Raw genomic sequence first — 21,072 nt, 5'->3', positions numbered from 1 at the left:
ACAGATTTCTTTGGTTAATGTCTCAGTTCTGAAACAAAAAAGAGAAAAAGGCTAATAGGAACAAGAGACACTCATCTATGGTGAATGGTAAGAGCAAAGTTAATGTGAGCAAATGTGACAAACGTGTTCATTTGCTTGCATTTTAATTGGAAATCTGAATTAATGGTAGTAGTATTAGTGCATTATTACATATCAATTCCATTGCAACAGTGATGAATACTCTCTCTTCTGCAAAAGAGATGGGAAGGAAAGCATAAAGCTCTTCCATGAAACAGTACAGTACAAAAAAAATCAGATCTGTACTCTCTCCATTAAAAAGCAGCAATCAAAGTCAGTTTGGAAGCATTTATTTGTTATAATTAAGCTTCCAGTCACCTTATTGCAATTGAGACAGCATATATATACCTCAGATAGGGAAAGATAAAACAGCATATCAGGAAGAGCTGATAGTGCTAGTACAGAACGCATGGGCAAGCATATCAATATTAGTTCACCATCTACCTAGAACACAGGTAATCCTCTACCTAGACTACCTTCACCATTGCCAACAGCAGCAGCAGAAATCATCTCTATCATTTGTAGTGTAACAGAAGAACACACTTTAAAAAGTTGTGTTCATGTAAGCTTGCCGTTTACTGAAACTGTTTGTAATATTTAAAAAATCTAAATTAAATTTTCATCTTTACAGCATATCACATCACTCTAAACAAAATATATTTCATTCATTGACAGGATGTAAAAACAGATGCCTGAAGTGATCAGGGAAAGTGCAATCTACTTACTGTTCCAATTAGATCTATTCTAGCTCTAAGCATAGAGATATTCAGGAGACAGGAGAAAATCCTTAAACTAAACAAATTTAGAATCCTCACTTAAATCAGCTGTGCGTTAGATCTCATGGACATTGCCATCAAGTCACGAGACAGAAAAGAACGCTTTACGAAAGACAAAAGGAGATTCAGATTCACTGTAATTTCAAACTAACCGATTAGTATGAATCCAAGAGCAATTAAAAATGTTAGAAGATATCCTCTCAGTGGTTCATTGTTCTTCCCATAGCCTTTAGCAAACATCTGAAATCCTGGATAGATGTTATCCTTGCACAAAGCCTAAAAAAATAAAATGCAAGAGTTAGTGTGCATTTTGTTAAAAAAATATCCTTATTAATGTCTACTAATACTGTCTTTCACTGCAAGGATTATCTTACTAGAAGAAGCCAACACGTACTCATTCTGTTCACCAGTGTCTTACATTTCAGCATTTTGCATTTCCAATATTCTATCCTTCAGTGACTGCTATCTGTAAGAACAAGCGCTGCTCTTCACTAAATGCTTCACTGTACTTCACAGGTGTCTTACAGCCAGTCTCTTGTTAAGGACAAAACTGATTTTTTCAGAAAGTGGAAAGTTTACCCGATGTTTACAGCAGTTCTCCAAATCAACACTTCTGCTCATGTTCTGCAAAAAAGCCTCTTCCATGTTTGACTACTTACTGACATTTTGGGGAAGAAGGTCCATTAGAAAACAGTAAAGTTTTACTCAATTAAAAAGAATGTGAAATACAAATAATGAGATTAAGGAGTTTCAGAGGGGCAAAATTCACTTGGAAACACCAACAAAATTAATGTAAAGAGATCTAAGCAAGAATTGGTTCGCAATTACATTAGTTTGGTAAAGTATTCTGTGATTAAGATTCAAGAGCTACAGGTTCTACTTTGTGTTGCCTCCTTCCACTTACTTTGAGGAATGAACTAATCTATTATTTTTGCTTGTATTCTAATGGTACTTCATTTCTTGGAACTCCCTAGTTCCATGAAAAAAGCAGTTTACTGAATATCTAGATGTTATGCTACCTTCACTCTTCGGAGTAAAAGTAAGGATAGCAGCATGTTTGTCTGCCACATACAAACACCCCCAGATGTATGACCAGTAAGATTCCAGTTTCAAGAGTAACCACCATTTTATCCACTTCAACTCTTGTTTGAATCCTTGGCTTGTTCCAAAAGGCAGAAATTCTAACGGATAACTGACATTACAGAGGTCCTAAGAAAGTAATCAGAATCACGTAAGATCTGACATAAGTTACATTCTAGCTACGTTTAGCAACAATAGCACAGTGTTTTCCCATTTTAAGCAATAGGTAAACATTAGATCAATCTACTGGACTCAGCTGAGTCATGATTACAGTATGTCAGAGTCTGTTTCCAAAAATTCATATTTGAAACTCAATTACAATTATTCTTCAGAAGATTATGGTCTTGCATCCATACTTACCTGGAAGATTTTAGGTGCACTCACAAGAGATGCTAATGCAGATGACAGGGTGGCTGAAAAAATGCCTGCAGAAATCAACGGTGCAAATCCTGACACCATGCTCATCACCTGCAAGTAGAACAATTTTGTTTCGCTGTGGGTTTTCATTGCTGTTTTTGGTTTTTAAAGAATGTTAAGAACTATAATACTGTAACTACACTAGCTACTATTAACTACACACACACAAAAAATACTTGGCACCCTTCACTTAAAAGCCACTGAGTATCACGCAGTCACATCAGTTAATGAATTAGGGTTAAGTCAGGGGAAAAAAAATAAATCCTAGATTCAGAACAAGAGAAAAGTGGCTTATTACACTATATTGAGTCCAACCATGTAAAATGACTTATGGCAGAAGTCTCCATGGGCTAATAAAGATAGGAAGCTTAAGTCACGAAAGAAAAATATGCAATGAAAATCATTTTGACTATTCAGCCACTAAGACACGGCCTAAGTGACAACACAACTGAATCTGGGGAACATCTTGGGAAAGTCTGTCTCATCTTTTGTGACGCCTAAGTTTGGTTTGTTTCCCATTCAACACCTCAAGGACAGAACACGTTTGCTCTTCAACTGTATAAGACCACATCCTCAATCATCTGAGTGAAATACAGTATACAGTTATTAGCAGACTGGACGACTAGTAATAAATGTTGAGTAAATCAGATGAAAAGGAATGACGTTAATATGACCAAAAAATCCAAAATTATATGCAAAGCAGTTTCTGTCTAATTGCCATACAGCCTAAGAACCATCTTCTGCCACTCTAATGCTCCACTCTGTTATCATAGATGCATACAGCATCTACGTCAATTAGGCTAAGTGTCAATTAAGATAGAGAACCATGAATTTGAGTACAATCATGGTTTTAATGGATACTTTTCCTTATGAAACTGAAGTTTAGGCTGCTTGAAAACAGAGTATTTAATAATTCGATAACATCTTGAAAAGCTTAGAATTTTTGTCAGAGTAAACCCAGCATGGCAACTTTGAGACACAACGTGTCTGTTCAAATGAGGTTTTGCATCATTTGGACTGACTAGATACCTCTTTCATTGTGGCAAGTTTATCTAGAATACAAGGACTGAGACTGCAGAAGAGGGAAAAGGATCATGCAGAAGTATCTTGTTTTTAAGTTATTGTCACCTGGAATTGTAAAATTCAGCTCTCTAAAGCAAACTTGCTAAGCAGGACATGCTCGCAGAAAAAATATACAAAGAGCTGATTCAGTTTTCTTCATATTTCTATGTCTAAAGTAATGAGAAAATTCAGCATTTTCTCCAGATCAGATTGTCAAAGACTGCTGAGTGTCTCAGTCAGCTAAATCTCTAGATTGCATCAGATTTCATTGGTCAGTTCAAGGTGGGCCTTGTCTATGAAAACAAAAATGAAAATTACAGATGCACATGATGAGCATGAAACAACTGTCACAGGTAGTAGAACAGGAATTAAGAGTGGGATTTCCTGAAGTATATTTGAAGTTTACAACAAAAGAGGTTATGGTAGGACAGGGTTTTATTCATACTTGAAAAAAGCTCATGACTGTCCATACTACTAACATTTCATTAATTGGTTTTACAGTCAAAAAACATTACAGCTGTAATCTATGCTTCAGAAACATAAACAAACATAGAATTATCATTGCAGAAGGAGTATGAAAGTGATCTTCCTTGATCAACAGTGGCTTGATCAAGTTTCCAGAGAAGGACTTCTCATGAACAGAATGTGTCTATCAGTTACCTTTACTTTTCTTCCCATCCAATTCAAAACACTTATTTCTAGGCCTTCACTCCACCACACTTACATGGAGACCTTGCAGTTCAGTCCTAACTCACTCCAACTTTATATTCTCTTTCTAGCAGCACTTTTCTAGGTGCCATTCACTGCCTCTTTATTTACAGTAATTTGAATGTTACTTCTGTTTTATAAATTTGAGATAAATGAGTAAAACATATATAGATGTTGTTTGTCATTTTTTTAAACTAGCAACTTAAGCTACTCTAGTAACAAACTTCTAATCTTGGGGGGGCGGGGGGGGAAGGAGAACCATAACATACACACCATTATCTAAAAGTCAGTGCCACAAATCCAAGGAGGCAACATATGTTGGTCACTATAGCAGTGAAATTCTTGTCTTTGAAATAACAGAATATGAAGTACAGACATCTAGTAAGAATTGCCCTTTGACAATTGGTGTCATGAGAAATACATAATTATTGCTGCCAAGGGACTCATTATGTTGGCTTGGCATTTCCTCTTTAGACAGTTTCGTACATTTACAAGATTTGTGATATTGAAATATTCTATTTCAACTACAGTTTAAATTCTTCGGGCCAGCAACTGGGGAGCAGCCACATGAAAACAAACTCCAGTGAAGTTAACTCTTCATAATTAACACTCAAAAAGCATTATTCAAACCTCACTTTCTCCCAGCTACTTTCAGATGTTTTACAGCCTCCTTCCTTTACAGAAAGAATGGTTTAGCAGAACTTTTACACTGTTTCTGAAATGGAGCACTTTCATTCATGCTACTTCAACTTTCCATCCAAAGCGGAACATTTTTATGAGAACAGTTTGTATACACTTCATACCAGGTATGTGATCAGATACTGCAGTTAAATTACCCCGTTACTCACTTTCCTTCTCATGTCTTCTAAGAAAACAGTCAGATTTCTCAGAGAAGCAGAAACGCGAGAGTAAAAAGGCAGTGGAAGCTCTGCTAGCTACTAGAAGAACAAAGTTTCACAAAGAGGGTGGCCAACTCTGCAGCAGGTTGCCCAGAGCAATGGTGCAGCCTCCACAATGAAGTTTTCAAAACCCAGCAAAGGGGAGGTAGGCGTGGCATTGCATTCTCTGTGCAGATTCTGGCCTTGAAACTTGTTTATCCTATTCAGAACCTACTAATTTTTCCTGAGAGACGCAAGAGTGAAGTGGGAGATAGAAGTACTCTTGAGCCAATCACTTATTAGAAATGCAAGCATCTTATCATAAGTAACTTTACTGAAGATACAAAATGAAGAAAAAAATACAATCTGAGGAAGTCAGGTCTTAAAAATCATAAAATATCCTTAAAAGAGATCCACAATGATCATCAAGTCCAGTTCCACACTATTCTTAGTGGTGCACTGATGATATAGTAGAATACTGGCTTCTTTCAAGCTTGAACAAATGAGGAAAGTTATCAACAAACGTTGCAAAATAATTATTCCCAGAACAGCAGTACTGAAGTGTTTCTAAATTTAGATTTTTTTTTCTAAACCAGAACAAAGCAACACCACAGAGGTACACAAATTAGTCCACAAAAAAGAATTAATAAAATGATCTTCTCTGGAGCATTATTTTCGCATGTGCAAACTGCAATTGGCTTTTCTACCCAGCCTTGACGGCAGGCAGACAGCCTGATGTAGATACATGTACCTCTGACCAAAACACAATCCATTAGAACACACATGCTTCTCATCAGTGGACTAGTCCTACCCAAACATCGGAAAAATGTAGGGCAGAAGCTACTGTAAGGCAAGTGTGTTTCAATTATCAATGAGTATGCTTTCCTTGGTTTCTTTCAAACCCTTACAAATAGTTCACACAACAAGCTATGAAGTATGAATTAGCTATGAATTATGAAGGTTGAAGACTATGAATGCCCTCAAGAGCCCATGGTTTTTAAATACGGTAACATCAGGCTTTGTGAAACCTCAGAACATGCCTGCCATAAATATAATATTGTGACAAGTATGTATCAACATTTTTTAAAGTGTATTTGCTAAGAAACAGATAAGTTACTGAAGCAGACCATCTACGATTGCTACGCATCACTTAAACAATGAGTACATCTATCCACACCAGTGAATGATGACGTTCATATCTAAACAGAGTGAGCTGCAGTCCCAACAGCTAACCTATGCAGTTTACTAAGGAGAAAAGTAAATATTTATAACCTGTGTATAAACAGGCCAAAGTTTAACACAGTTGCCTTGCCCTTTTCCAAGCTTTCTAGAGTGTACCACTTAGCTACTGCAGACAAACTTTTTATTTACAGTAAGAATTTTTCACCTACTAATTTTTCTTAATAAGCAATTCCAAAAAAACCCACAAAATCCAGTGAACAAATGTAAGAAAAGTTTCATACCTGAAAATTGTTCATCAGCCCATAGTGACACTTTGTGTGACAGGATGAGAAATCATAGTTTAACTTGCAAGCGGCAGTAGTGCAATTTGTCAGCTCAGTGATAATGGTGTTATTAATGTTCCCTGTGGCATCTCGAACAACACAGGAGCCTAGAGCAGACCCAACCACAAAAATAAGCATCAGATCAAGCCTGAACTTACAGACAACACATCAAACTCAAATCCCTTTCTACATAAGCATAATTTTTTTTACAGAGGGTCATAAAATATGGCATTTACAGTTTTTAACACCTTTGTTTCAAGCACGTTTACCCTGATGTACAAATACAAACAAGCAAACTTAACTTCCCAGGTTTGAGAACAGTTTTTCTAAAACTTGAGTCTAAAAAGAAAAATCTTAGCACAGAGGAAAAGTATTTCAACAGAACTGACGAAGTTTAAAAGTGTAATGTTAACTCAATACATTATTTCACTGAATCATGAGTTTTCCTTTAACCTTTTATTAAAAAGAAAAACAGCGCTACACACCATCACATGACTTTGTTTCATTTTTTCAATTTTCCCACAAGAATGCAGTTTTACGTTTGTATGTACAAACGTGCATAGGTGTGCAAGCAATGCAGCAGTATCTTTCCTAGAAAGTGAAATATGATTCCCACAGTAAAAGTTATTCAGAATCTTTGATTAGAGGTAAATCAAGCAAGGAAGATAACCCACCGAGATTATTTTGTAATTAGTTTTCTTGAAGTTTGCCCCTACCTTTCCACTCAATGAGATACTAGGATATGTAAGATGACTTATAAAGTTTTACACACATACTTCAGTTCTTAGAGCCTACTGTCACATACTTCCCATGGAAGTATATTCATACCAAACGCTTTCACAACTTTTAACCTCACTGTAACATGTGAATTCTATTTCAGTGGAAGTATACTAACAGGCTGTAGATCTGAACAGTCAATATTAAATATAATACTTAAAAAAACAATTTGTCATCAAGACCTGTTGCAAGTCCATTTCCGATAATTTAAAAAAAAATACATATTAACTGGGTACTTCAAAAATTGGTTTCTCCTACATTTCTTTTTAAAGTTCTATTAGAAACTACCGTCTTCAATTTGTCTATGATTGATCCCAACTACTCAAGAAAACTTAAGATACAGCATGCCAGCCTTTAAATGCTAAGAAAACCAATCCAATTAAAAAACCTCCAAGTTTTCTGTTTAAACTTTATTTCCCCAGCTTTTATAAGGAGTAGACTAACCATTATTTAACACTGTTCTAACAGTTGAGGTAGTTAAGTAACCATCTGATATTTCAAGGAATGGGAATTAAATAAGGAGTGGGGAAGAGAAAAGGGAACTCTACAGAGCAATTAAGGCTAAGTGAATTCCCTTAATTTGGTCTTCTAGGACAAGGAGATCCTGGGAACAGAAGCATGTGATTTCTGATGACTTCACTGACTTACTTGCAAACTAAAAATAAAAAGGAGGGTACAGATACGTGACAAGATTAAGTTTCTCAAATGACAGTATCTGTTATCTAAAGCTATTCCTCTCTTCCTGTTGTGAAAAAAATTCTTAAATATCTATACTATATTTAGATTGTTTCCAAACCTTAAGAACTTCAGTGAATCTCACAGCTGTCCTGGTAGGCAGACATTAATTTACTGCTCCCACTTGTTACATCTATCAGTTGCATATTAGGCCCAATCAGTTAAATTTCAGCAAGTTTCCTATACTGATCATTTCTCTTATGCTTTTTTGTGGGTATTTGGAAGGGTTGGTTTGTTTTATTTTATTTGGGATTAAAAAAATCCATATGAGAAAAAGCTGGGTAGCAGCTCTTTCACACAGTGAGCCATATTACAACGGAAAGGTTCAGTGGTACTATGAACAAACCTTGTGTGAGCCATACAACAAGAGAATGCAGAAGAGATGCTAACTAGGCAAGCTGCATTCTCAGCAGAAGATATTTAAGTAATGGTTCAGACACTCAACAGAAATGTTTTACTTATATCTGGCAACATTTTCACTAACAACCTCTAAGGTTTCTTTCCTGTAAAAAGAGGTAACAGTTTTTCAGAAAAAAACACTTTCGAAGCATGCTTCTGTCAACATCAAATAATATTTTGCCATAGTATAAGTTCAAGAGGGCTAACAGACTATCTGTATCAAGTTGTCTCCTAACTACATGAAGCTCAAAAGAGTTCCATAGATATTTCTATAGATTTACATTATTCCTTTGCTAAAACATGGAATTGCACAGTTTCTTCATAACTACCTTTTTTTAATAGGTTGCCTAACTCTCGTGTAGGACTAAATTTTTTCTTTAAGCCCTCTCTGTTCAATACCCGAAATTCTTTGTTTACTACAGTACATGCAAATACCCAGCTAAATTCAAAATACCCTCTCACTGAGGTATCATCACTGAGTCATATTAACAGCATCTTCTAAGTTTTAATGAATTCCTCAGCACTACACTGGAAGTATACAGAGGGGAATCGTTTGTGGGGGGGACAGAACAAGAATATTTCCATTTGCCTGATTCATAACCCAATGCCTCAAAAAAAAAAAAAGCTGGATTTCACTCATTTTATAATCCCTAACATCTATAATAGCACTGGTCTTTTCAATTACCAGATTTCTAATTGTAAGTCATAGGCAGCAACTAGAGCAGGACACTTCTGATCCATTAAGCACTTTCATCTTCAGTTGGTTCTGCAAAGTATTCCTTTTGGAACGTGAAAAAAAAAAAATGAAGTTTTTCATGTCTGAAAGTTGATCAAAGTATTCTAGTAGCAAATTAATAAGTATCTTGTTCATGTGGATTCAAGCTCTGAAGTACTCAGATTTGCTAGCAGGAGCCTGTGGTCAATCTAATTACCAAACAAGGTACATAATTATGCTGCACAGGGCACAATCGCTACAGAGTAAGTATTTGGCAGAGCTACAGCATAATGCCAGCCAACAGAAGCAGACCAGCAAAACTGCTATCTTTGGAAAGGAAGTACCATTAGTGGTAACACTGATGATACTTTTATAAATGTCAATTTCATTCAAAGGCAGCATAGCTATGATAGGGCAAGGTCTTTTAATACAAGAAAACTGATTAGTACTCCCAGAAACTAATTTGCATGACATGTATAAAAAAAATGTTTCCTATCATAGGCAAGATATGCAAGATGATTGCTTTCTTACATCCTTAAGATTATTTTAATTCAATTATTCTATGAATGGGGAAAAACCTGGACAACTACTGAAGCTCTGGAGCAAAACAGAGAACATCAAAACAAAAGGCAGGTACTACTGAGACTATTCAAAGCACTGTGGCGTGGACAAGGAAGCCTGGGAATAGAGGTTTTACAGTACTCAGACCAAGCTACAACTGTTGGTCCTCCTGCCACAGGAGGACCTTTGAAAATAAAGCCACAGAGATTTCTGAAAGTGACACCACTTCTGAAAACAGGCTGGCCAGATACAGATACTATTCGTTCTTTTCAGTCTTCTGAAGATTTACTGTGCACAGCTCTTTGGATAATTTGCATGAGATCTTTCCACAATATGCTTCAGATAAAGTAGCTGACTACCACCACCTTCAGATCAACACAGATGTTTGTTTTGTATTTCCTGAAAATGCAATCTTCTAATCCAAGGATAATCTCCCTGCTAAATTCTAAGCACATTAATCTAAGTGAATTTAAGAAGTTAGGGAGTATCAGTACAAAGGAAATCTCAGGTTATCTTTAGTCTGAAGAGGTCACTAGTCTTAGAAAAACGCCACACATTTTAAGAAATGAGCACATCTGAAAACTAAAATCTCCACCAACAAAAATTAGACACCTATATCTATTCAGCAGGTTGTGGAAGGTCATCCTACTCCCTCTACTCTGTCAGTGAGGCCACATCTGGAGTACTGTATCCAGTTCTGGGCTCCTCAGTTAAAGAAAGACAAGGAATCACTGGAGAGATCACAGCAGATGGCCTCAAAGATAATGAGGGACATGGAGTATCTCCCATGTGAGAAAAGGCTGAGAGACGTGGGACTGTTCAGCCTGGAGACGAGAACACTGAGAGGGGATCTTATCAATGTTTATAAGATATTCACTAGGCAGGAGTCAAGTGGATGAGGCCAGGCTCTTTCCAGCGATGCCCAGCAATAGGACAAGAGGCAATGGCACAAAGTGGAACACAGGAATTTCCATATTAAAATGAGAAAAAGAAATTCTTTACTTTGAAGGTGACAGAGTACTGGAACAAGCTTCCCAGAGAGGGTGTGGAGGCTTCTTCTCTGGAGACATTCAAAACCCATATGGACACTTCCCCAAAGGAAAAGTTACCTAATGCAGGGAATCTGCTTTAGTAGGAGGACGTGGACTTGATGATACCCGGAGGCCCCTTCAGATCCCTATGATTTTGTGATTAATTCTCCATGCATAGAAGTTGAACTGAATTACAAACACTATCAAAATACCAACAGAAAGAACACGAGAAGAAAAATATTCACTACTTACCTACAGATACTGCAATTCCCATGTAAACCAACGTAGTAATCAAGATGGCCAACAGTGTTCCTTTAGGTATGGCTAACTGAGGATCCTGAAAGGAAAATACCAGTAGACAGTCATGACAGAGACAGATGTACACTCAGTGGTTGTGAATAAAATTTGCTGATTTGCTAACTTATTACTTACCGCAAGATCACCTGAGATATTTGCACCAGCAAGTATGCCAGTTGCAGCAGGGAAGAAAATAGCAAATACAGAGAAGAAAGTTTCCTCATTTCGGAAATCTGGTCCAAAATTCTCCATAAATATTTCAGCTGTAGACAAAGATTTGTTTATTTAAGTCTGCCAACACTAATATAGAGTCTATATTACTAGCCAATTCTAACCCCCTATTAGCTCTGTGGAAAGTCTAAACAGCACACAGTCAACAAAAATCAAGTGAACAACATTTTGACAAAGATAACCTCTAATTTCTCAAAATGAAGTTTAAATAGCCTTTAAAAACAGAGAAAGTACAAGTAATCTCATCCAGCTTTTCGAAAAGTTAGTACAATTATAATGTTAATTATTATCATATGGTATTATAGTAATTAGTTAGTATGATCAATAATAAGCTGGCAGCGCCAACTTTATGCCCTAAAATGTTAATGAACAGCAAGAGTTTGAGACAATTTTTATAGTTAAATAGGACTACCAGCTATTTTAGAAGCTCACTCAATTTTTTTTTTAGATTTCCACTAAATTATGACAGTACATTGACTTTTTGCAAATATACTATTTAAGATATTAATTGTTCCAACATACCTTTATAACCAAAGAAACCTTTAGCCTTCTTGCTGTCCAAAGGAATAAATGTTCCTATTACAAAGTCTCCAATAGCAAGTATGAGGATCACCAATAAGACTATCTGTGCCTGAAATAATGATTAGAGTCAAAAAAAACCCAAACAACTGTTGCTTCAATTTTAAGTCTCCATGTTAAGAATGTGCCAAGTCTACAGAAGAACAAGTGAGAGGTATAAGGATGCAGCTCATTGCTGACAGAAGTCTCCAGTAAGCCCAAGTGGAGAACTCAATAGGAGGTTCCTAGAGAGCAACTACCACTGGATGTATTCAGTAATGAACCTTGGCTTTTCCACAAAGGTAGGAGTATTTTCCAAATCACTTCTTCACATTTAGAAGTCTTAGACTTTAGAAAGGATTGGCTTCTAAGACAATATTAAAGTCAAGCGGTAAGAACCTGAGTTCTGAGAAGTCTTTTCCGAAGCATGCTTTTCCATAATCTGTAATTTTATGAACTTTTTTGGTCAACTTCGAAGTTGTTATTCTAGATTTCTCTGTCTTATTTACAAGAAATTCTTTAAGTCATAGGAAAGAACATCATAGATACTATTACCAAGAGGAAAGGTTCAGTGTTTTGCTATGGTAAGCTGGACGTTAACCCACATGAAGCGCTTGTTTGACAAGTTCAGTAGATTACCATAGCTGCTTTTTGTGTTGCAGAAACCAAGACAACAGCCTTGATTTTTGCACTGAGCAGGATTTTTTTAAAAGCTACCAAACTCCTAGTAAGAATGAGGTTGTGGAATATAAAATTTCAGGCTTGATATGGAGACATTAAACATCAGAACATTTCTACGCAAGTTATTGTCATGAAATTACTCTTGCTGCAGAGCAAAAGCAAGAGTTGAGACTTTAAACAATAGTGACTACAGGTTCACGAGCAGCTAATTCCTTCAAATCAAAAACTGGTTAAGAACAGTTAACTCAAAGTTGAATGCATACACATACCATTACAAATGGAAGTTACAGATAGTCAAAGACACAGTGAGAAAAGCAAACAATTTTTAAAAAAGCATGCTGTTCAATTTAAAAGTGCACGTCAAAATTATTTCTTGTTGTTCCTTTCCTCCCTGTGGTAGATACAAGTAATCCATTTATCTTCACTGTCCTTTCCTGCAATCTCTATTTCTATGGCTGGAAACAGCAACAACAAAAAAGCTCTCATTTTGATTAGGAGTTGCATCTTGACACATGAATGTAAGAAGTTTCTACATTAAGTTGCCTCTCAGTGTAGAAAATAAGGGTCAATTCTAGAAAATTGATAACCAGAAAATATTTTGTTCACAATCACCCCTAACCTGGAAGGGAGATGAAATGAGGCTCCTCTCAATTATCTGAAAATAAAAGAGACAAGTGCGCATGGTACAGAGGGGTATGCAGAAAAAGCCTTCAAGTTCAGAAAAAAACTGTGCAAGCTAGGTTGCCTACCAGAGGGCTAATAACACAGCTTTTCCCTTAAGGTATCCTAGGATCTGAACATGTTTGGTTTCACAGTTATCTAAGACCACGCAGCCACAAAAAAGTAAGAAAAGTATCTTAGCCCTCCTACACATTCATCACCAGCAGCCTTCACATCCCTCTTCAATGCTGGGCCTACTGATTGCACAGCACTGTCTGGCTACTCCAAGTCGAAAAAAAAAAAAAAACAACCAGAAGAGTGGAAAGGAAATAAGAATACTGTAGTATTCTTCTATATGTGTTTTCCAACCTGAGAACTCATCTGAAGCTCCCAGTGACAGAAAATTTTCACATCAGTGCTGTGTTTCTTGTTTTGTTATGTTTGTTCAGAAGACAGTAATTTTTAACCTACTTGAAAGAGCCATCAAGAACAGATTTTTCTGTTCTCTAAGTTACCAGATCCACCTAAGCTTGCAGTTGAGCAAAGCCATTTAATGTTGTCTAGATCTGTGCAAGCTAGCACTAGGCAGAGCTGCTGCGTAAGAACTGTCCACTGTCTGACTGCTCACATGCTACGTACATGATACCAAGGGCACTAAATGCATTAGAAAGGACCAGGGAGCTGAGTAGAAAATATAGGCAGAAATCTGAAAAGGAACTCAAAGAAATTAACAGTTGCTTACTTTTGCTTCCCATTCCATTCCTGCAACAGAAATACCTAGCAATATAACCACGGTGATGGCTCCTATGATTCTAATGTCATTCATTTCATCGATCATCAGTGTTCCATTTTCCTAACAAAACAAAAACAAACAAGTCATATACTTCATCGGGTATTTATATTCCCTACTACAGAACAGAACTGTATTATTATAGACTATAATTTATTAATAAGAGTTAACCTCTGTATTATAGCTTTGCTCATTTTAAATTCCCTGTAGAGACACAAATAATTGTTTTTTTAAATCACTGAATCATTCTAAATGAAAATAATCATTCTTCAACATAACACAACCCCACAGAGAATGGTCTGTCTTGAAATGCCAGAGAACTAATCAGCCAAGCAGCAGCTACCATCTTGCACTCACAGATCTGTCTAATTTGTTGTTCGCTATTACTCTTAATTCTTTCAATGAATTCCAGATTTCTTCCCTTCTCTGAAAGGTTAAATTCTTCTTTTTGTTCCATTTCATCAAGAATTGCAGCACAAACAGGTTGCGTTTATCTTAAGAAATTGTTCTTAACAAGAAAATCTTCTCTGAAAAGGAACTTAATATAAATTACTATCACTTATGGAAAAGACAGCTTACAAAGAGTATCAGTATTACAAATTTATGATTCTGCATCATGTATCTATACCTACACCCTTCTCAACATCTGGTAAGGAATTCACTGTGAATTCTGAATGGTATTTCTCAAGGAGAAACAGTGCAGAAAGTTTTAGTTTGACAACAGTGATAATTTGTTTTATATCAAAAAGCTATTTAATATCAGTAAACTGATACTGTAATACCTACAGTAACATTCTACCTCATTCTATGTTTTGTTGAAATGAAAACTTCCACCACAAAATGACAGCTCTGGTCTGAATAGAGTGTAATCAATATAGTCAATATACCTTAAGGAGCTCCACAACTGTTTCTGCAAAGCCAACAACATACATTGCTACTGCAACAGCATTGGCAAATGCAAAAATTAGACCTATGGCTCCACCAAACTCTGGTCCCAAACTTCTGGAAATTAAGTAATATGCTCCTCCTGAAAGAAGGGAAAAAAACAATGACAAAAAAACACTACATGAAAGAACCAAAGAAACATGTACAGGCATCAGTAACTTAATGTAAACATTAATGTTTACATGACCACATAAACATTTATTCTTGCCTCTTTCCTGGCATATCATTAAGTATTGCAAATCCCAGTATTTTAGAGACAGGCATGCTAGAATAATAGAACTACATTTCAAGTTTTTAAGAAAATACACCAGGTGGAAGTAATCACCTGATTCACAAAACACATCGTATTATTCAGCAACGTAACCAGTTCGACCATTTAAGAAAAAATCAAAAACAAGTTGTAAAGTACAGGCAGCAATATTATTGGGCTTTTTATTGCAAGCTATTAGAAGCAACTGCACATGATTTTACAACTACACATTTACATTAGCTATACCAACTAGCAAAAACATACTGCTATTAAATCACTCAACTTCCAAACCTGTAAAACATGCTTTTTAAAGCTGTGCTATTACAGAAACTTTCTGTCCTGCAATAGGACTATCAAAACTATTATTTTTATTTTCTGAGCCTGTAAAATACCACATCTCAAACCCAAAGTATGTCAAATTGAAAACTTAATACATTTTTAAAAAATGAACAGCGTCTCCCATTAGAAGAGCAAAATCTTGTACATATAATGCAGCATCTAAAAAAGTACAGACCAAAGCTTGACATAAGATTCATAGAAGATCTTTTCCACTGGGTTTGTTCCCTCTGTCATAGCGAGGCTTTTCATTCCATTCTTAGAACAAGATAGTTTTATAAGCACATAAAAAGTAACTGTGTATTTTTAAAATTTTACCACCATTTCTACTAGTAGTCATCTTGTAATGTCATGAAGCAGTTTGAGTAGATCGCTAGCACTATTAATAAAACTATCTTACAGGAACTGGTGACCACACTGAATTAATTATGAAAGCAAATGAGAACTGCCACCCTCAGGAAAGATGGAGATTATCAAAAGAGTTTGGAAAATTTCTTATGCTTAACAAGAACCGCAATTGAAATACAACATGTCCTTCTGCAAGTTTTTACACAAATGTATCTCATACTTTTATAGGAGTTACTTCTTCATTAGAAAGATTTATTTCAGGACTTGAAAACATAAAAGCAAACACGCACATTCATAATCAACCAATACAGTTGCAAGGAAACATCAAAACCCTACTTGTTCTTGGACAAGTCTCTGAAAATGTTTGCATTCCAAAAACTAAAAATAGATGATGTTTCTTCGATGCTGGAAAAGCAAACCCCTAGTCAAATCAAATTACTAGACTAATTGTTGGCATTTCTTTACACAACTTTGAAGCCAAATACAGGAAATTAGGAGGACTGTGCTCTTCAGAAAACTTAACTCTTCCCTACTTTTTATCCATTCTTTCATTACCCCCAGATGCTAAAAAAGAAGCAGTGAAGAAATTAAAGGTTCCATCTTTAGAAGGTATGCTTCAGAGTGATGATAAACTTTAAAAAGCCTTATGAAAGTAGCTTTACCTCCTCTTACAAATCCATTTGTGGCTATAGCTGAAGTAGACAATCCTGTAATAGTTGTCACAACAGTGGCCATTGCAATAACAACGACAGACAGACCTTTTGGAAAAGACAAAAAATGTTTAAGTTAAACAGAACTGAAATGTACAAGCCTTCAACTTATTTAAAGAACGGGTCTTGCAAATCTGACATAAGTTTAAGGTATGTGGTCCTGTACATTCAAACTAAAATAAAGCCTTTGTTTCCCTTTTGTTTCCTTTCCTGGTTACAAAGGAAACTGGATGTTATCTTCAGTCAGAGTAAAAACTGTACGCTAGAAATTCAAGGAAACACATGCCTTTTGCAGGCGACAGATGTGCTGCAGTCCAATTCTAAGTTAAATGAGTTATATACTACACAGTCCATATGCAGATTTTAATAACTGAAGTTCATCTCTACAAAAAGATCTGAAAATACCAATTTTAAAATTATGTACCTTGTAGCTAAATGAGAAGCTCTAAGTAACTTTATACTGCTTGAAGTTCTAGTAAAAGTAAAATACTGGCCATATCACAGCAATTTTCTACCCCAGTTTAATAAGTTCAAGATTAAAACCTTTATTAGATCACGTTTAAAAGCCACTGAAATAAAGGTATAACATTTGTACACATACCTATTCCAGCTTGTCCTACGATCCACGATAGTCTGATGAAGAGCATCACACCCCAAATATTTAACATACATCGTACCTGAGATAACAAGAGACATTTAATTTATGTCTTAAAGTTGCCCTCACCTCCACTAATTCATACTGTCTGAGTTATCTTGTAGTTCTTCCTCACTATGTTTTAAATGGTTTTTACAAGAATACATTACTTACTTAATTTTAGGTTTGATTAAAAAATAAAAGGAAACCTAAGCACAATTAAAATATTGCTACCTTGAACAAGAGAAAGTTAAAGCAGTTAAAAATTAGGATTCAAAATTCATACTACAGAATACATCACTAAAATACAATTGCAAGGTCTCCAACTGTTTTAATTCACATTTCCCACATGTTATTTTTCAACTAAAGCAATACCTTACTAAATATTTTCTCAATTTAATAAACCGTTAAACTCAACAATATCTTACAGTAGAGCAACACACTAACAGGAAGTAGAAGCAGAAGGTATAGTAGGAAGGGGACTAAATCTGCTTCTTATCCTCACTAAAATAGAGACTGTACCATATACACTTTAGACAGGAGATAAACAGCAAGTTTCAGGTATCCCTCTCATCTGAAAAATACAGCATCAACCCTGCAAAAGGTTTAGCTGGTCACTGAAGGTAGTGAGTACCCTCAAGAACCACAAGTACCTCTCCAAACCATTAAAGTAAGATGTTTTCAGAGATTTATACTGTCTTTTGCGAAATGCTAAAAAATCTGAGCTGGAAACATCCACCTTGGCAGCTTATGCATACAAGAAAATACCAACTGGAAGATTCAAACCTTCTTAAAACTTTTAAATACATTTTGGAAGAAACTGGGCAGCAACATTCATCCCATGAAAACATCTAGTATCAGCTTCAAGTCATTGCACAGAATATGCACTATCAGTACTTCTTTCAAATTCTTCAGTACTTAGAACTGTTGCTCAGAAAAATAGCATAAATGCAAAAATTGGGTTTACAGAAATCCAGCATCAGCTTCACACCTGCTTTGAAATGAACAACTTGGTCTTTGGTTGAGGTACATCAAGAGGAAGGCACCATATCTGCTATACAGCTGCTGGAAGTACTCTTTCTCCCATGAGAAAGCATACTGTTACTTCAAGACTTGTAAGGAAGTTGCTAATGCACAGTGAAATTTTGCATAACTAAAGATCAGGTATTCTGAATGCTTGAGTTCAATATATATTAACCAGTTATTGCACTTAGAGCCTCCACTACAAAGTCTCACAGCTTTGGAGAGTACGTGTATTAATCATGGCTTCTCTCTGCCAAAATACTAAAGAGTAAGTTAATATGCACTTGAAATAGAATGCCCTGTGTTATCCATAATTTTCCATTGTTCTGTGTGGGGAGAGACTCAGAAGTCTCTTTCCCCATCATAAAAAGTACTAATATTGAGTCAACTTCTTCTAACAGTTCAAATTTTGCCATTCAAATGTAGGTACCCGCATACAGCAGTACTTAGTGTTTATGTAAAAAAAACTATTAAGTATCAAGTTATCTGTCTAAACTTTACAAAGTGAATACATAGGTATTCTCTCAATTTTCATTTGTCTGTACCACTTGCAACTCATACAGTTTTGTAGCTTTTGTTTTTACTACATATGAATGTTTATATCATCTTTTAGCATTTTGCACATCATGCAACTTCAAAACAACAAATCTTGTGCAGAGAAACCATAAATACTTCAAAACTTAGAAGTCCTGCAGTATTTACATCCTTAAAATTCAGTAAAAGGACAATAAACTTCACTATAGTTCATTTTCATATCCTGAGTTTTCTTTATACAAAGCTGTTACAGTCCCACCTCAAAAGGTAAGGTTACTAGAAAGACATTTTTAAGGCATTTAGGTACCATATATAAAACTTACCAATACACCTTTTATCCAACCAAATTTAACTATCCCTTTGCTGTCAGGTTGGTAAGCAGCAGCTGCATCTCCAGCTGGCATTCCTTCCTCTCCATTTGCATAGCCATCTTCAAAGGGTTCCTTAAAAGAGGAAACGTTTGTTTTATGTGTTTAACAGCATAAAGAAGGAACACAATACTCAGATTTTAAGAACAGTGTAGTTGTACAAATGGAAAAATTAAAGAATGACAAGGCATAAGCCACCATTTTACATTCCACGCAACAGGCACGGAATAGCTTACAAATTTTGACAAATAGACATCAAACTTAGAGGGACAATTTATGTATTCTGCCTCAGTTAGTGAAAACTGTTCACAGGGAGAGTAGTTAAGTATTTTTAAGAATCTGTTCTACAGCACCAAGAAACAAACATTTATTTTTTTATTTTTATTTTTTTTGCTACAACAGCTATATAGTTTCAAATACAGGTGACCGGTACAGCATATAAAGTTTTATTTCTTCATCTGAAAGTGTACGGCTACAAGTTACTGGTTTCATCTACAGGACTTCCTGTAGCCCAGGCTGAGCTGTCAGTTAATCAATTTTTCAGGTCATAAATTATTGACTTTCCTTTAAGGTATTCTACTATTCACTGTAAGACAATGCTGCTGGAAAGGAGGGTGGGGGAGTGACGTTTCAGGAAAGAATTAAGGAAGAAGGATCTGCTCACAAACACTGTGTTCCGGCTTAAAAGGCAAGGATGAAAGATGGGAGGAACTTCAGGCCCATGCATAAAGGCCAAGTCAGGGCTTCTCTTCACCATTTAATTCTTAGACTTACAATACATAAGCCTCAATTATTTGATGTAGATAAATATATTCACACATGTACATATGTGCGCACACACACAGTAAGCTTACTCTTTAAGAACCTGTTTTGTTTTGCTCAGTGAACAACTAAACATTTGAACGTAAGTACTTCCTGCATTCACTGCAAGAAATCCTCAGAAATATTCTACGCAAAGTATGCTAGTAATCCAAGGCAACAAATATAAGAATGAATATACTAGAAGAACTAACTACCATTCAGAGGATACTATTCAACAAAACAGCTCAAGCAGTTTTTGTGAGACAGCTTGCACCCCAACGAGGCAAAAAGCAGAATTTATCTCCACTACGTAAGACAAAACAGACTGAACTCAAAATGCACCTTCAAGTTTTCTCTGTACTAAAGGCACACAAGAAGTTTAGTGTGTGAAATGTTATTCTATTCCTCCATCTTATATATTAGTACCAAATATATAATCAGCACAGAGTCCCAAGGAAACATTTACTGAACTACCACTTACGGAAGGTGTCAGCTATAGAGGTGAGTATACAAACAGATTTTAAAAAAAAGAGATTATGTCAACCTTATCCAAAACTTATTAGCACAAGCTGATGTCTGTGCTTCTCTCAAGTACTTTGTATTGCAGAATTCTTACAAATAGCTGCATCTGCAACACATGCGGCAATCCTATGTGGCATAAGGCAGAATCCCCAACAATTTTCAGATCGTTACTTTTACCAGGCTTTCTTATCTCCAGGAAGAAGGAATTAAATAGATGTACAAACTTCAAACAGACGGCAAAAAGAAAGACAAATGGAATTAACAAGCCGGCTGAACTGCAGATTTTCTGGATAGAAGAGATCTAAAGGCTGTAAATTCAAGAGAGTTTTTCATAGCCTTTGACCAGATTAATCTACCTGCTTTGCTTGTATGCAAGTACTCAGACTAGAAAGTAACCAAGCAAAAAAATGGTGTGTAACAAGTTGGAATGGGGAAAAAAAATAAAAGGGTGAGGATCAAGTTACAGTGTTATCACACTGCAACACTTAAGATTTTACATGGAACGAATTCTAGCCATCCATAATTCAGAAAGGAGAGTAACTATTTTTTCCTTCAATACAGCTACAAGCCGCACATTTTCTGAGCCTATGCTGACCTGTTTAAGCCAAAGCTAAAGAAATTGAAAGGTTCCTCACCAGGACTGTCACTCAATGCAGGCACATATGAAGTTTACGATGGAGAAG

The 21,072-nt window shown here is 35.9% G+C and overlaps 1 protein-coding gene across 2 annotated transcripts in view; it reads right to left on the bottom strand.

Annotated features, from left to right (window-relative positions):
* The window catches only part of SLC12A2 (solute carrier family 12 member 2), a 65,812-nt gene that overhangs the window by 29,322 nt on the left and 15,418 nt on the right, over positions 1-21,072 (bottom strand). For both annotated transcript variants that reach the window (XM_021380166.1, XM_021380165.1), the window contains exons 2-12: positions 19,022-19,141; positions 17,109-17,184; positions 16,460-16,555; positions 14,806-14,945; positions 13,871-13,981; positions 11,752-11,860; positions 11,134-11,261; positions 10,954-11,038; positions 6,442-6,590; positions 2,274-2,381; positions 986-1,109 (exon numbers count right to left, since the gene is read on the bottom strand). In XM_021380166.1, coding sequence (XP_021235841.1) covers positions 986-1,109; positions 2,274-2,381; positions 6,442-6,590; positions 10,954-11,038; positions 11,134-11,261; positions 11,752-11,860; positions 13,871-13,981; positions 14,806-14,945; positions 16,460-16,555; positions 17,109-17,184; positions 19,022-19,102 — 1,207 coding nt within the window. In that variant the 5' untranslated portion in view covers positions 19,103-19,141. The remainder of the gene's footprint in view (positions 1-985; positions 1,110-2,273; positions 2,382-6,441; positions 6,591-10,953; positions 11,039-11,133; positions 11,262-11,751; positions 11,861-13,870; positions 13,982-14,805; positions 14,946-16,459; positions 16,556-17,108; positions 17,185-19,021; positions 19,142-21,072) is intronic.

This window comes from Numida meleagris, chromosome Z (genome assembly GCF_002078875.1).
Source record: "Numida meleagris isolate 19003 breed g44 Domestic line chromosome Z, NumMel1.0, whole genome shotgun sequence".
In the NCBI taxonomy this organism is placed as follows: Eukaryota; Metazoa; Chordata; class Aves; order Galliformes; family Numididae; genus Numida; species Numida meleagris.
This window is presented reverse-complemented; position numbering and strand designations above follow the sequence as displayed.